This window comes from Oryx dammah, unplaced genomic scaffold (assembly GCF_014754425.2).
Source record: "Oryx dammah isolate SB20612 unplaced genomic scaffold, SCBI_Odam_1.1 HiC_scaffold_11, whole genome shotgun sequence".
NCBI lineage: Eukaryota > Metazoa > Chordata > Mammalia > Artiodactyla > Bovidae > Oryx > Oryx dammah.
In genome coordinates, this window is record NW_024070195.1 from 42481241 (window position 1) to 42494289 (window position 13049).

General features: G+C 59.9%; 1 protein-coding gene across 5 annotated transcripts in view; it reads left to right on the forward strand.

Annotated features, from left to right (window-relative positions):
- Nucleotides 1–13049, forward strand: part of GRM4 (glutamate metabotropic receptor 4) — a 113240-nt gene that overhangs the window by 38556 nt on the left and 61635 nt on the right. For all 5 annotated transcript variants that reach the window (XM_040249079.1, XM_040249081.1, XM_040249082.1 and 2 more), the window contains one exon: nucleotides 12105–12321. In XM_040249079.1, coding sequence (XP_040105013.1) covers nucleotides 12105–12321 — 217 coding nt within the window. The remainder of the gene's footprint in view (nucleotides 1–12104; nucleotides 12322–13049) is intronic.

The window sequence follows — 13049 nt, forward strand, 5'->3', positions numbered from 1 at the left end:
GAGAGCCAACAGGAATGTCTGTGTCAGTAGCTGCTGCACCGTCTGACTCAGATGCGTAACAACGGCTCCCGGCAGCTTGGATATTTGTCTCTTTCCAGGCTTTCATATCTGTTCACTCATGTGAGCCCCACAGTGAGGTTGACGGAGGCCAAGATCTCACCATTGTGCCCACTTGACAGATGAGGAGACTGAGGCTCACAGGGGTGGTGACTGGCCTATGGTCATGCAGTGAGATAGTGGGTAGAGGGTGAGGCGGCTTGCTTCTTGCCTCTGGAAACCTGGGCCTTGGACCCTTCGAGGCCAAGAGGGTGTAGGTGCTGTGACCCCACAGGGCTCCCCCCTCAGTCCCCACCCCTCCTCCCCGGCCTCTGGGCTCCTCCGTCCCTCTGCCTCCCCCCACATATGGCTCTTGACAAGGTTACGGAGTCAGCATGTAAGACCTGCAGAAGTGAGTGTAATTTATTGATCTACATTTCGCTTATGAAATAGGACAAGTGCTGATTTGAGGATCTTGTTTGCTCTCGCCCTTGTGCTGCCTGCTCCCCCGCCCGCCCCCTGGGCGCTCTTTATCTGCGGTAATTCCTCCGAGCCTGCATCAGAAGCTGCTTCTTTGTCAGCCCTGCGAGGCTCTCCATTCCACGCCCTCTATTCCCCCCCCCCCCCCATCCCTTGGGGGGGGGGGGGGGGGGGGGCCCTTTCCTAGGCTCCTAAGAAAACATATAATGTTTAAAAGGGTGAGACAAGGGACTGAATAAAGCGCTTTCTGGGGAAATATTTGTTCAAAGGCCTGTTGCCTGCATCTGTCTGGTTCTCTCCTGGAAAACATAATTCAGAGTAGGCCTGGAAATTAATCCAAGTGTCCGCTTGCTTTCCTGATAAGAGGCTGGGTGGGTCCTGGGGAGGGGAGACAGGCGGGTGGGGGATGGCCCCCTGTGTGATTGCCTTCTCAGATATCAGTGTGAAATTAGGGGGACAGGGCACAGCAGGCCCCGGGAGAGGCCGGAGCTGAGCCCTGGGGTGGGAGGAGGGAGCCCTCAGCATCTGTGAGCAGGGTGCTGCCGTGGAGCGGCCCCTTTCTGCAGAGCAGTGCCCTGCAGTTGCCCAGATGAGGCAACGGACCACGTGAGAGTTAGAACTTGGCTGTATCTCTGTGACCTTGACAAGGCCCCGAGGCTCTGAGCCTCGGTTTCCTCACTCATCTGGGGTGCTCAGGGGTCTGCTAGGCTTGTCCTCAGCTTGGGGAGGAGGGAGTGAAGTGTTCCTTGCGTTCACTGGGCCCGATGCTGTGCCAGGAGTCTGAGGACACAGTAGGGAATAAAGAGAGGCCCCTGGATTCATGGAGCTGACTTTTTAGGGGGAGGTGGATAATAACTGAAATAAGGGACTTCCCTGGTGGCCCAGTGGCTAAGACTCCGTGCTCCCAATGCAGGGGACCTAGGTTCAATCCCTGGTCAGAGAACTAGCTCCCACACGCCACAATGAAGATCAAAGATCCCCCATGCTGCAACTAAGACCCACGTGGCCAAATACATAAACAAAACACTTAAAAATAAATGAAGTAAGCAAGCAAGTACTGAGCATGTTGGAGAGTGATCATCGTCTTGGGGGAATCCAAGCCAGGCTTCCCTAGTGGCTCAGATGGTAAAGAATCCGCCCGCAATGCAGGAGACCTGGGTTCACATCCCTGGCTTGGGAAGATCCCCTGGAGAAGGAAATGACAACCCACTCCAGTTTTCTTGCGTGGAGAAGTCCTTGGACAGCGGAGCCTGGCAGGGTAGCTGTAATCCATGGGGTCACAAAGAGTCGAACGTGACTTTCACTTTCTCAAGCAGGGGAGGTGGAGATAGGGTGCAGGAGAGAGGAAAGCCAGATTGGTGTTAAATAGGGGGTGTCTGAGAAGGTGATGTCTAAGTAGTCTTGAAGGGAAGGATGTGAGCAAGTGGGCCATATGCCTATCTGGGGGGTTTGCGGTCAGGCGGTGGGAATGGCCAGTGCAAAGGCTCTGAGGCAGAGTGTGCCTGGAGTGTTCAAGGGAACAGCAAGGAGGCTGGTGTGGCTGTGGCTGTGTGAGCTGAGGCCGAGGTGGGAGGCCAGGATGGGGGCTGGAGATGAAGTCAGAGGTAATGTGTTGAAAATGCTTTGTTCAAATGCCAAGTGTTGTTGATCATTTTGACTGCTGGCCCTAGGCTGAGCTGTAAAGGGCATTTTATTAGCACCCGGCAGGGGCTCCCCAAAGAAGGCTGCTGTGTGAATTTCGCAGGAAGAAGGGAGGGCTGTGATGTCTTCTGTCTTCCAGCACCTTAAACATTTCAGTCCTTCCGGCTGCAAGATGATACAAGCTCTTTCCAAGCTATTTCCCTATTATGGCGCCTGCAGGAAAAAGAGACCCGTCGTGACTGTGGTGCCGTGCTGCAGGGGTGGGAGGTGGCTGAGGGGCCTGGTGAGGGGCCCTGACCTGGCCAGTGGGGTCCTGGTGACAGTGGAGGGAGGGGGGAGTCAGAGGCCACGAACCCACTCTTTGGCAGCCACGGGTGGGGTTGGTGATCCTAATTAAAAGCTTGGATCCAAAAAGCTTGATGAGGGAATTTCTAATTAAATAAATTTCCTCTCATCTGGGAAACAGAGGTTTGCATATGATAAGCATGAAATTAATAATTACGTTTAGAAATTAGCTGTTGCACGAAGCCAAGCCATTTACACAACCCTCAGGGGCTGGCCCCGACCCCTGCCCGATTCTTTGTAATGGAGACGGATGGACTGCTTCAGCCCGAGGCCAGGAGGCGGTGGCTGAACAGAGGGGAAACAGGGCTGGCTCTCCCCTCTGTGGCCGCTGGCCATGCAGGGAGCCCTCTGAGTCCCTGGAGGCTGCCAGTGTCTCTGTCAGACCCTGTGTGTGAGCACATGTGTGTGTAGGCTCACTTGTGCCGCGGGGAGGCTGAGGTTTCACCTGAGAGTAAAATGGGCTCTGGAGCTCGTCCCTCTGGCTTTAAATCACGGCTGTGTGTCCTGGGCAAGTTCCTGGACCTCTCCGTACCCAAGTTTAGGGGAACTGAGAAGAAGAGTGCCTCCTTCATACGGTCGTCGTAAGGTTAAAGGTGTTAGTCCTGTGAAACCACTGGGCACAGTTCTTGGCACACAGTAAACACTCAATCAGTGCTCATCCTCAGGAAGATGATGATTACGTGTGTGCGTGTGTGTGTGTGATTTTAATTCAGCTCAGCCCAAGCCAGCCTGTGATGGGTGTGAACCTGACATATCCAGGCTTTTGAGGTGGAGAAAAATAGAGCTCCCCCTTGCTCTCGGGGAGCTAGAGCCTGCGCCCCTGTGTCCATCAGCATCAGGAGGAGACGCTGCAAGAGCAAACAGCTCCCGCTCTCTGCGGCTTTAAACACGGAAACTGAATGTACTTGCCGGGTTGTGTGTCCACGTGGCTTGGCTGGGTGCTCTGCCCACCTCCTCAGGGACCAGGCTGGCCGGGAACGCTACCAGTCACGGTGGCAGAGGGCACACATAACCCTGTAGGGTCTCACACTGGTGATGAGACGCCTGACCCTGAATTGATGGCACTTCCTGCTCGCAGCTCAGGGGCCAGAACACGTCAGGTGGGGCATGAGGGGCGCCTCGTTGGGTTTGCCAGGCGCCGGGGAGTGAGGGAGTGGACGTGTCTCTAAGGACCGAGCATCGTCTCTCCCACTGGAATGCCAGCTCCGTGAAGGCAGGGGTTGGGCTCTGTGGGTTCGCCCCAGTATCAAACATTTTGCAAACCACTTAGTAGGTGCTCAGGGAAGCACTGAGTTAGTTCCATCGCTCAGTCGTGTCCGACTCTTTGCGACCCCATGGACTGCAGCACACAAGGTCTCCCTGTCCATCACCAACTCCCTGATTTTACTCAAACTCATGTCCATTGAGCCAGTGATGCCATCCAACCATCTTATCCTCTGTCGTCCCCTTCTCCTCCTGCCTTCAGTCTCTCCCAGCATCAGGGTCTTTTCCGCAGCCTTGTCTAACTCAATGAAACTACGAGCCATGCTGAGTAGGGCCACCCAAGATGGGCAGGTCACGGTGGAGAGTTCTGACAAATCATGGTCCCCTGGAGAAGGGAATGGCAAACCACCTCAGTATTCTTGCCTTGAGAACCCCACGAACAGTATGAAAAAGCACTGAGTAAGTGAATTCATAGTGGAGTCAACAGAGTCCCTGGGGCTGGGCTGGGGTCCTCTGTGGGAGAGGAGGCTGGTGGTCATGGAGGAGCCCAGGTGAGGGACCACGTGGTGCTGTGGGCAGATCTTACTGTCTTTTTGTTTTTTGGCCGTGTCGTGTAGCCTAGTTCTCTGACCAGGGATTGAACCCTTGTCCCCTGCATTGGAAGCCTGGAATCTTGACCACTGGACTGCCAGGGAAGTCCCAGATTTTACTGTCTTTTAGCATAGCACTTGCTGCCTTGGAGACTGATGTCTACTTCTGAGTCCAGGAGGGGAAAGGCTGCCAGCATGAGGGGCCTGTGTGATCTCGGCAGAGGTCTGTGTCCAGGGCTGGGGCGGGGGCAGAGAGGGGGCAGAAGGCAGAGTCCAGGAGCACCGGGGTGGTGAGCAGGTTGATGGATCGCCTTGGGGCACAGGGCGGCGGGCCCCCAGTGACCCAATGCTCGGGGGTCTGGAGCCAGTTGCCGGGCTGTATCCGCAGGGGAGTGAGGTCTGGTTAATGAGGGCGCCCTGAAGTGTGTGCCCAGGCTGGCCTGGCCTGGATTCCCTCAGGGTCTGTGGGGCAGTGGCTGGTAGCCCCCAGCTGGCCCAGTGGGTGGGGGTGGGGGCGGCGGAAGGTGGTCTTTTACGAGGAAGGGCTGGGACAAGGCCCAGTGCAGGGGGCAGACCGTCCTTCCATCGGGGCCCACCCCAGCCCTTCTGCAGACCACCCAGACGCCAGCCCAGCCTCCCCCCCAGAGGTTCCCCCACTTCCCGGGCTCCAGAAGCCTGCTTTCTCTGCTCCTGAACCCTGGGGCCCCTCTCGGAGATGCCGGTCAGGACTGACGGCAGGTGCTCATTTGTGTGCCCCATGCACCCCTCTGCCATACCCCAATTCTTCCCCCTAACCACCCTCCCCAGGCTCCTTGAACGCCCCCTGCCTCCCCTCTCTGTGTGCCCCGTTTCTCCTCCCCAATCTGTCTGCACCTTTTGCCCACCCTGCCAGCCTCCACGCTCGAGGTTCACAGTCCCACTTTCCCCCCAGTGAATCCCTGTGGGCCTCCGACCCAGCCGGGAGCTTCAGCCTGGAGGCATCTCACTCTGGGAAGCTCCCTTCTGGCTCCTCCAGTGGCTGGTGCTCTGAAGGTGGGTTATTTACATCCATGTCCTCTGCGCCTGGCCGAGAGGAGATGGTGGCTGATCTGCAAGGGTGTGGGGGGTGCCCGCTGTGTGCCCAGCTCTCAGGGAGACGCCCTCTGCCCCCTCAGGCTCTGGGAAGTGGGGGAGGCAGACAAGGGCATCTCTGCTCCTCCCGGTGCCGGCTCTGCAGCAAAGGCCTCGGGGAGGGCGTGCGGCTCAGCTGGCGAGGGAGGTCGAAGTGGAAGCCGGGCCCTGAGCCTTTGGAAGCTGGCCTTCCCTCTCGCCGGCTCTCTGAACCACACTTTCCTGCCTGAGCAGCTTTCATGTACCCAGAAGCCTGGCTGCCTTTTTATCTGTGAAGGAAACAGCTGATGCTGAGAGCCGGGCAGTGGAGGCACCATGCAGCCAAGATCAGAAGGGCAGGGAGCAGGTGGCCACCCCAGGCTCTGACCGGCCTCATGCAGGGTCTCCCACATCCCAAGTGAGAGGTGCTGTGGCCAGGCAGGTGGGGGTCTCGAGGTTGACCTGGGTCCTGGCCTGGACTGTGCTGGCTGCCAGAGGGGACTGCAGCCCCCAGCGGTGGCTGCCCAGCCTGGCTTGTGGGTGGAATGGAAAGAGGAGAGTCAGCTGGAAGGGTGGGCAGGGCCCCAGGCCAGGAGCTGGGTATGGGGACTTCCTCGGTGGTCCAGTAGCTAAGACTTCAGAGGAGTCTTAGCGTTTGATGCGAGAGGCCCGGGTTCAGTCCTTGAGGAACTCGATGCTCACGCTGCATGGAGATCTCACGAGCAGCATGGAGATCCCACACGCCATGACGAATGCCCAGCGCAGACAATCAAAAAAAAAAAAAAAGAGCAGCTGGGTCTGCATCTTGTTTCTGACTCCTCCTGATGGCTCTGCTGCTCATTGGGCACTATTTCCTCTCTGAGCCTCAGTTTCCTCACCTGAAAAATGGGCACAATGGTCCGAGTCTTGCTTCCCTGTCTAATAATATCTAGCATTTGCCAAGGGCCCCATGCAACAGGCACAGTTTTCAGCCCTGTGTGTGTTCTCTCTAGCGCCATCCTCTCTGTTGTTATTTGGGCCACTTTTTAGGGGTGGGGAGGCTGCTTGCTTGTCTGAGGTGGCACAGCTGGGTGGCAAAGCCCTGGGCAGGTTGGCTCCAGAGAGAGAGGTCTGAGTTCAGGGTTAGGGAGGGGGTGGGGGGAGGGGCGCTGATGTACATGCACTCGGGGGAAGAGGGCTGGGGCTCCTGGCAGGTGGCCCTAGGTTCCCTGGTGACGGCCCCAGACGTCCCACTGCGCGACTCGGGCTTCCCCAGGCCAGGGTGGGGCACTGACTGCTCTGAACAAAACGCTGGCCTTGACAGGGCCCCGGCCTTCAGAGGCCATGGGGTCTGGGTCCCTGGTGGGCTCTGAGATGCTGGGCAGCCTTTTACCAACCCCCCCCCCCGTCCTCCTCGGGATGGGAGGCGGCTATGGCGGGGACCTGCCACTCTCAGGGGGTCCTCAGGCTGTGCTGGTGTGGGAGCCAGTGGCCGCATCTGAACTGTTGGCACCTGGGCACCACTCACATCCCGAGTTGCCATGCCTGGGTGGGTGTGTGGGGCTGCTGGCTGGGCCTGGGGCGAGTTCCGAAGAGACTCAGGTTCCAGCACACAGACATGCGTGCCTGTACCTGGCCCCTCACACATGCACACAAATGCACGCATGTCCCCTCTGCCTGAAAAGCCCCCCTTCACTTACGTGGTCCCTCCTTCACCACCTTGGGGTCCTGACTCAGTGTCGCCCCCCAGAGGCACCCCCAGGCCTTCTCCCTTACACCCCCTGCATGCCCTGCTTTCCTCTTCCTCCTGGCCCCCTGGCCCCATCTACCTGCTCTGCCTCATCTGCCCCCGTCCACACGGGGAGCCCCACGGGGCAGTGTTCATCACCCGCCCCTGCTCTCTGAGCTGGGCCCAGCAGGCTGTTGGTGTTCAGCGACTCAGCAGGAGGACTAAACCGATGCGTGTGCGGCGTGCTCAGGGCATATGGTCCAGCACAGGCTCACGCGCACACGTCACACACACACACGCGCGTGCTTGACATCCGTCTTTATTGTTGCCCAAGCCCGGAAGCAGCTCCTGTCTCCCCACGTGTCAGGGCCTCCTCGTCACTCCCAGAAGCCAGAGAGGGGTGGCGAGGGGGTGCTTATTCAAGTGCTGCCCCTGCACCCCTTCAGCCCTTCTGTACTTCCATACAGGTGAGACTTGGCTGGGTGCCAGCTGCAGACACACTGTGTGCCACTCCTGGTCGTCCCACCTGCCTCCTCCCCTTGCAGGGTGACCCCCAGATGCAGTGAGTGTTGGGTTTGAGGGTGCGATGAGCCCAGTTCCCTTGGCATCTCCCCAGTGACCTTGCCCAGCACAGTGCGGGGAGCCTCAGAATACTTGCTGAATTGTTAGTCAGGCATCCTAACACCCAGGAGGTTGTGCCCGGTGCCCCAGAGTAGCCCGAGTGCCCACAGGGCTCGGTGCTGTGGGAGGTCTGAGCGGGCTGTCTGGAGGATGAGGGCTCCTGGGGAGCTGCCTGGAGGGGGTGACACAAGCTGGGCCTTGATGCACTAGGAAGATTTGGATGTGGGGAGATGAGGTCACGGGGTTTGTGGGCAGAGGAAGACAGGCAGAGAGAAGGGAGAAACAGGTGGACAAATGGTCCCAGGGTAGGATGGCCATAGTTGTCAGCTGCTGCTGAAATGTGGCTTCTTGCTGACTCTTGCTCCAGGAGGGTGAGACAGGAGGGTGTGGTGTCCCCAGAGCCTAGGACAGTGCTCAACACACAGTAGGTGCACAGGGTGTTAGGTGAGAGGAGGAGGGGGCCAGGGAGAGGGAAGCCTGGTGGTGGGGTGGGCGTGGCCATTGTGAAGGAGAGGAATGTGCTCAGCGGGGCTGCAGGGCAGGGCACCCCAGGGCAGGGCACCCCAGGGCAGGGCACCCCAGGTGGTGCTGGAGGTAGCAGAACCTGCCTCCGGGTGCAGGAGACTTGAGGAGCTGTGATCCCTGCATCAGGAAGATCCCCTGGAGAAGGGCGTGGAAATCCACTCCAGCATGCCTGCCTGGGGAAACCCATGGATGGAGGAGCCCAGTGGGCTACAGTCCACGGGGTCGCAAAGAGTTGGATGCAACCGAAGCGACTTTGCACACACTGGCTACAGGGCGATGAGAGCTGAGGAGATGCCAGAAGCCCACTGGGCCAAGTTGTCACAGGCCCCTGCCCATGGGGTGCTTCTTGCCTTTGCCACCCAACTCCAGGCTGGGGTTGGGGTGAGAGGGAGAAGACTTGGAGGGCCAGCCAGTCCCAGGAGGTCTCCCCACTAAGCACAGCCACAACTCTGTGACCGAGAGAGAGAGAGAGAGAGAGAGAGAGAGATAGGGGTGGGGGAGGCCCCGGGGACAGTCCGGGGGTGAGAAACAGTCCGAGAGGGTGCTGTCCCGAAGAAGGTGTTCAGCGCTGCCCTCATCAGCGCTGACCCTCGAGTGCTGACTGTCTGCCAGGCGCTGCCTGAGTTTCTCCTGTGAATTCCCACATGTGTCCCTCACAACCTCAGGGGAAAGGGATTGGAATTATTTCCATTTTGCAGCTGAGGAAACTGAGGCCCAGAGAGGTGATGCTACCTGCACCCAGGTTTCCCACACCTGGGATTTGAACCTGAGCACTTTAGCTCCCAAATTGCTGCTTGAACCCGTCCTCCTGGGAACTTTAGGAGGGTCTGCAGCCGAGGGAGGGAGCCTGCAGGGGCGGCAGGAGGAGCTGGCAGAGGGGATCACCTGTAAGAGGATGCTTATCCCCTGGACCCTGGTTTGGATGCTGTCTCTACCCCATCTTCTCAGTGCAGGCTCCCTATTCCAGGCTCTCAGGAGACTCGCGGGCAGATCAGGGGCCCTGAGCCCTCCTGCAGGCTGGCACACACACCCTGCGGGGACCCCCCCACCCTTGGTCCTCCGCCCTTTATGGGAGGCAGTGTGTGTGCAGGGACAGGGCTGGGGCTGCCGAGTCCTGGCACCTGGACAGCCGCCTGCCCGCCTGCTGTGCTGGCCCAGGCCGAGTGCCCAGCCCAGGGGAGAGGGGAGGGGGTTGGAAGCGGGGCTGAGCCTCCTGCGAGCCGCTCTGGCCCTCCTCTGGGCGGGCGCTATGACTCGAGTCCAGCCCCGGCCCGGCCCGTCTTGGGAGAAAACATCAAAAGCAGGAGACAAGCTGCTTCTAATTAGGAGGCAAGTGCGTTTCTGGGTGTGCGATCAGGGCCGGCAGAGGTGAGCTGGCGAACAAAGCTCCGTCCTCTCTCGGGGACCTGCTGTGTTGGCCCCGAGTCTCTGCTGTCAGCTCCAGATTCAGGGCACGTGTCTCCAGAGCAATGACCCTGAGGGTGACGTTTATTTTGTTCTGTTTTATTGTCCAAAAATTTTAAATGTGGCCATTTCAGACGCACACAAAAGTACAGCGAACAGGGCAGTGCGCCTCCGTCACACCCGCGTCGCCAGACAGCTCCCGGTGCCAGCTCCCGGCCAGCGCTATTCTTCCTTCCACGCGTTCCTGCCTCGGTTCTTTTGAAGGAAATCCCAGGCTTCATCACATCACGTCATCCCTAAGTGTTTTAGTACATGCCCCTGAAACAGTGGGTCCCAACGGGGGACAGTTCTGCCCCCAGGGAACATTTGGCAAAGTTGTGAGACATTTCTGGTTGTTACTGGCGGAGGATGAGCTACTGGCATCAGTGGGTAGGGGACAGGGGTGCTGCTTGACACCCACGGTGCATGGGGCAGCCCCCCAACAAAGCATCGCGGCCCGCTTCCCTCCACAAGCATTAACAGTGCTGAGACCGGGAAACCGCGCTAAGAGCTAGGGACTCTTAAAAACCAACCAAGCAACCACAGCCCTAACGCCATCGTCAGACCTTAAAAATGACGATACTTTCTGAATTAATCATCAAGTGTCCAGCCAGAGTCCGCCTTGTAGGGGGTGCTGTGTTCATGCTAAGTGTTCTCTAGGGCCATGAGGACTGGGCCAGTTTTCAGACTCTGCTGACTCAGGCAGGCAGCGAGACCCATGTGCTTCCAGTGGGGTTTGCTTTCTAAACACGCGCTGTATTTGCATGGTTCCACACGGAAAATTGGAGTAGGAGATGGCAACCCATTTCAGTACTCTTGCCTGGAAAATCCTGTGGACAGAGGAGCCTGGTGGGCTGCAGTGCACGGGGGTCACAAAGAGTTGGATACAAGTGAGCGACCGACCAACAACAACATGGGAAAAAGGCAGAGCGTGTAGGGTGGCGTGTCTCCTCCAACCCCGCCCCCAGCCCCTGTGCTCTCCAGGGAGGCAGTGCTGCCCTGCGGAGTTTCAGGGCAGTCTGAGGATGTTCCGCCGTGGAAGCTGGACTCCCACTGTCCCTGGGGATGGGCACCCCTAGGCAGAGGCCACGTGGGCAAACCCATGTGCAGGGGGCTCCCCGAGTCCTCCTGTCCTGGAATATTTTCTCATCCCCAGTTGCCATGCGGACTACAGTTCTGGTGGTGAGGTTTTTCCAGCCAGGATTGAGTCTTAATGATTCCCTCGGGGATCAGTCTTGGACATGACATCCGCCCAGATCGGTATGCCCACCCTTTCACCCTGTCACTGTGGCCAATTGAGAGCAGGGCAGAAGGGACACAAGAAAGGTACACGCTGGTGTGGACCAAGCCAGGGGGTGGACAGCGGGGGCCACTGGCAGGCCCTGGGAGCTGGGGGCGGACGAGGACCCTGTGAGAAGGGCACAGGGCAGTGAGCAGAGGCAGAGGGGGGCTCGGGAGAGTGCACGCAGCCCCTTCCAGTCCCTGTGGATGCTGGATGGCCGCCTAGGAGGAAGGGGGGGCCAGGTGGGAAGCCTGGGGGCAGGAAGGTGCCCTGTGACTGGGGGGAGCTGGGCGAGGACCATGAGGTCCGGAGTCTGCGGGAGTGGCTGTGGCCCCGGGCAGCCCCTGCCCCCAGGGGCTCTGGGTCCCAGGCTGTGGAGAGAGGTCCCAGTCCCTCTGACCTTCTGGGCTCTGTGCCCTCTGAGCTGGGCAGGAGGAAGGGGCCAGGGCCCAGAGGGAGCTGTGAAGATGTGGAAGGCTCCTGGGGGGCAGGGGCTGGACCAGAGGAACCCTTGGGTCCCTCATCCCCACTGCATCCCCGGGCCAACGCTCACCTAGCCGGGGCTGCTCCTCAGCCGGGATCTCCAGCTCTTTGTCAGCTGAGGCCCCCAGAGGCGCCCGCGGGATGTGTGTGTGTGTGTATGTGTGTACACGTGTGTGTGCTATCCACGATGGCTCTGGGGTGTGTATGTGTGGGTGATGGAGGGCCTACCAGCCCCAGGACTTGGTTGAGGCAAATTGGGAGACTTTCTGGAGGAGGAGGGCTTGATGCTTATCAGCCACTCCCTTCTCACCCTGGTGCCATCCTCACTCCTGCTGGGAGTTGGGGGGTATCTGGGGAGATGCAGGATCAGGGAGCCGAGCAGGAGGTGGGGGGCAGGCATCGGGACCCTGAGCAGAGCTGGGGCAGGGCTGACCAACAGCTGGCTTAGTTCTCAGACTTGGTTTCCTCCTCTGTTGGGTGGGGCTGGGACCTGCTCATCCCACGCCAAGAGGGCTCCCCTGGGTTGAGAGGAGGCCATGCCCGCGGGAAGGGCCAGGACGGTCCCCAGGTGGGAGGCCAGTTGGGGTGTAGGGGCTGACACTGGCTGGGCAGGGTGGGGTGCCAGCCGCCCCCATCAGCGGCCCCTCTCGCCCCCCAGATCCCCCAGATCAGCTACGCCTCCACAGCTCCCGACCTGAGTGACAACAGCCGCTACGACTTCTTCTCCCGCGTGGTCCCCTCGGACACGTACCAGGCCCAGGCCATGGTGGACATCGTGCGCGCCCTCAAGTGGAACTACGTGTCCACGCTGGCCTCAGAGGGCAGCTACGGCGAGAGCGGCGTGGAGGCCTTCATGCAGAAGTCCCGAGAGGACGGTGAGTCTGCCGCGGGGTCCCGCTCAGGGCCAGGGCGGGGCTGTCCCCATGGGGGCCGCTCTCGGGACCTGCCGTGGGCTCTCCTCCTGCCCCGGGGGTCCCCTCATGGGCCTGAGCCTGTGGCCTCGCGGGCGGCCAGCTGGGTGGCTCCTGGAGGTGGGGGGTGGGCACGGCCAGGCAGATGGAGGAACCGTCCGTATTCTGGGCACGGGAACCTGTTCTTGGGCAGAGAGGAGGGGAAGGAGATGGGTATGGAGGGGGCCTTGTTCACAGGGGTCTCAGGGACCCAGGAGCCAGGGCCATCCTGGAGCCAGGGCCCTCCTGGGAGCAAGGGTTTGTTGGCAGGACTGAGAATTCAGACTCCTTACAACTGAGCCATCTGCTCGGGTGAGGGGCAGGGGCCGCGGGTGGGGCCGTGTGGCCTCAGTGGGTGGCATCTGGGGGGAGGATGGGACAGTGGCTTGTGTCCTCGGATCCTCCCCACTTACCGCCAGCCCCCCTTCCCCCACGGAGCTCCCTGCGCTCCCAAATTGCTGTCCTCAAAGTGATAGAGGTTTTAGTTATCAGCGAGTAACGAGAGGCTAAGACAGGGTCAGCTCCGGCAGGCCCACACTTGGGCCTCTGAGCCGGCCTTGCCGATGGCCCTCCCGGGGAGGGCAGTCGTGTGGGACAGCGGTAGGGGGTGCGTCCAGGGCAGCAGATGGGCCCTTGGCTAGGGGGCTCCCGCT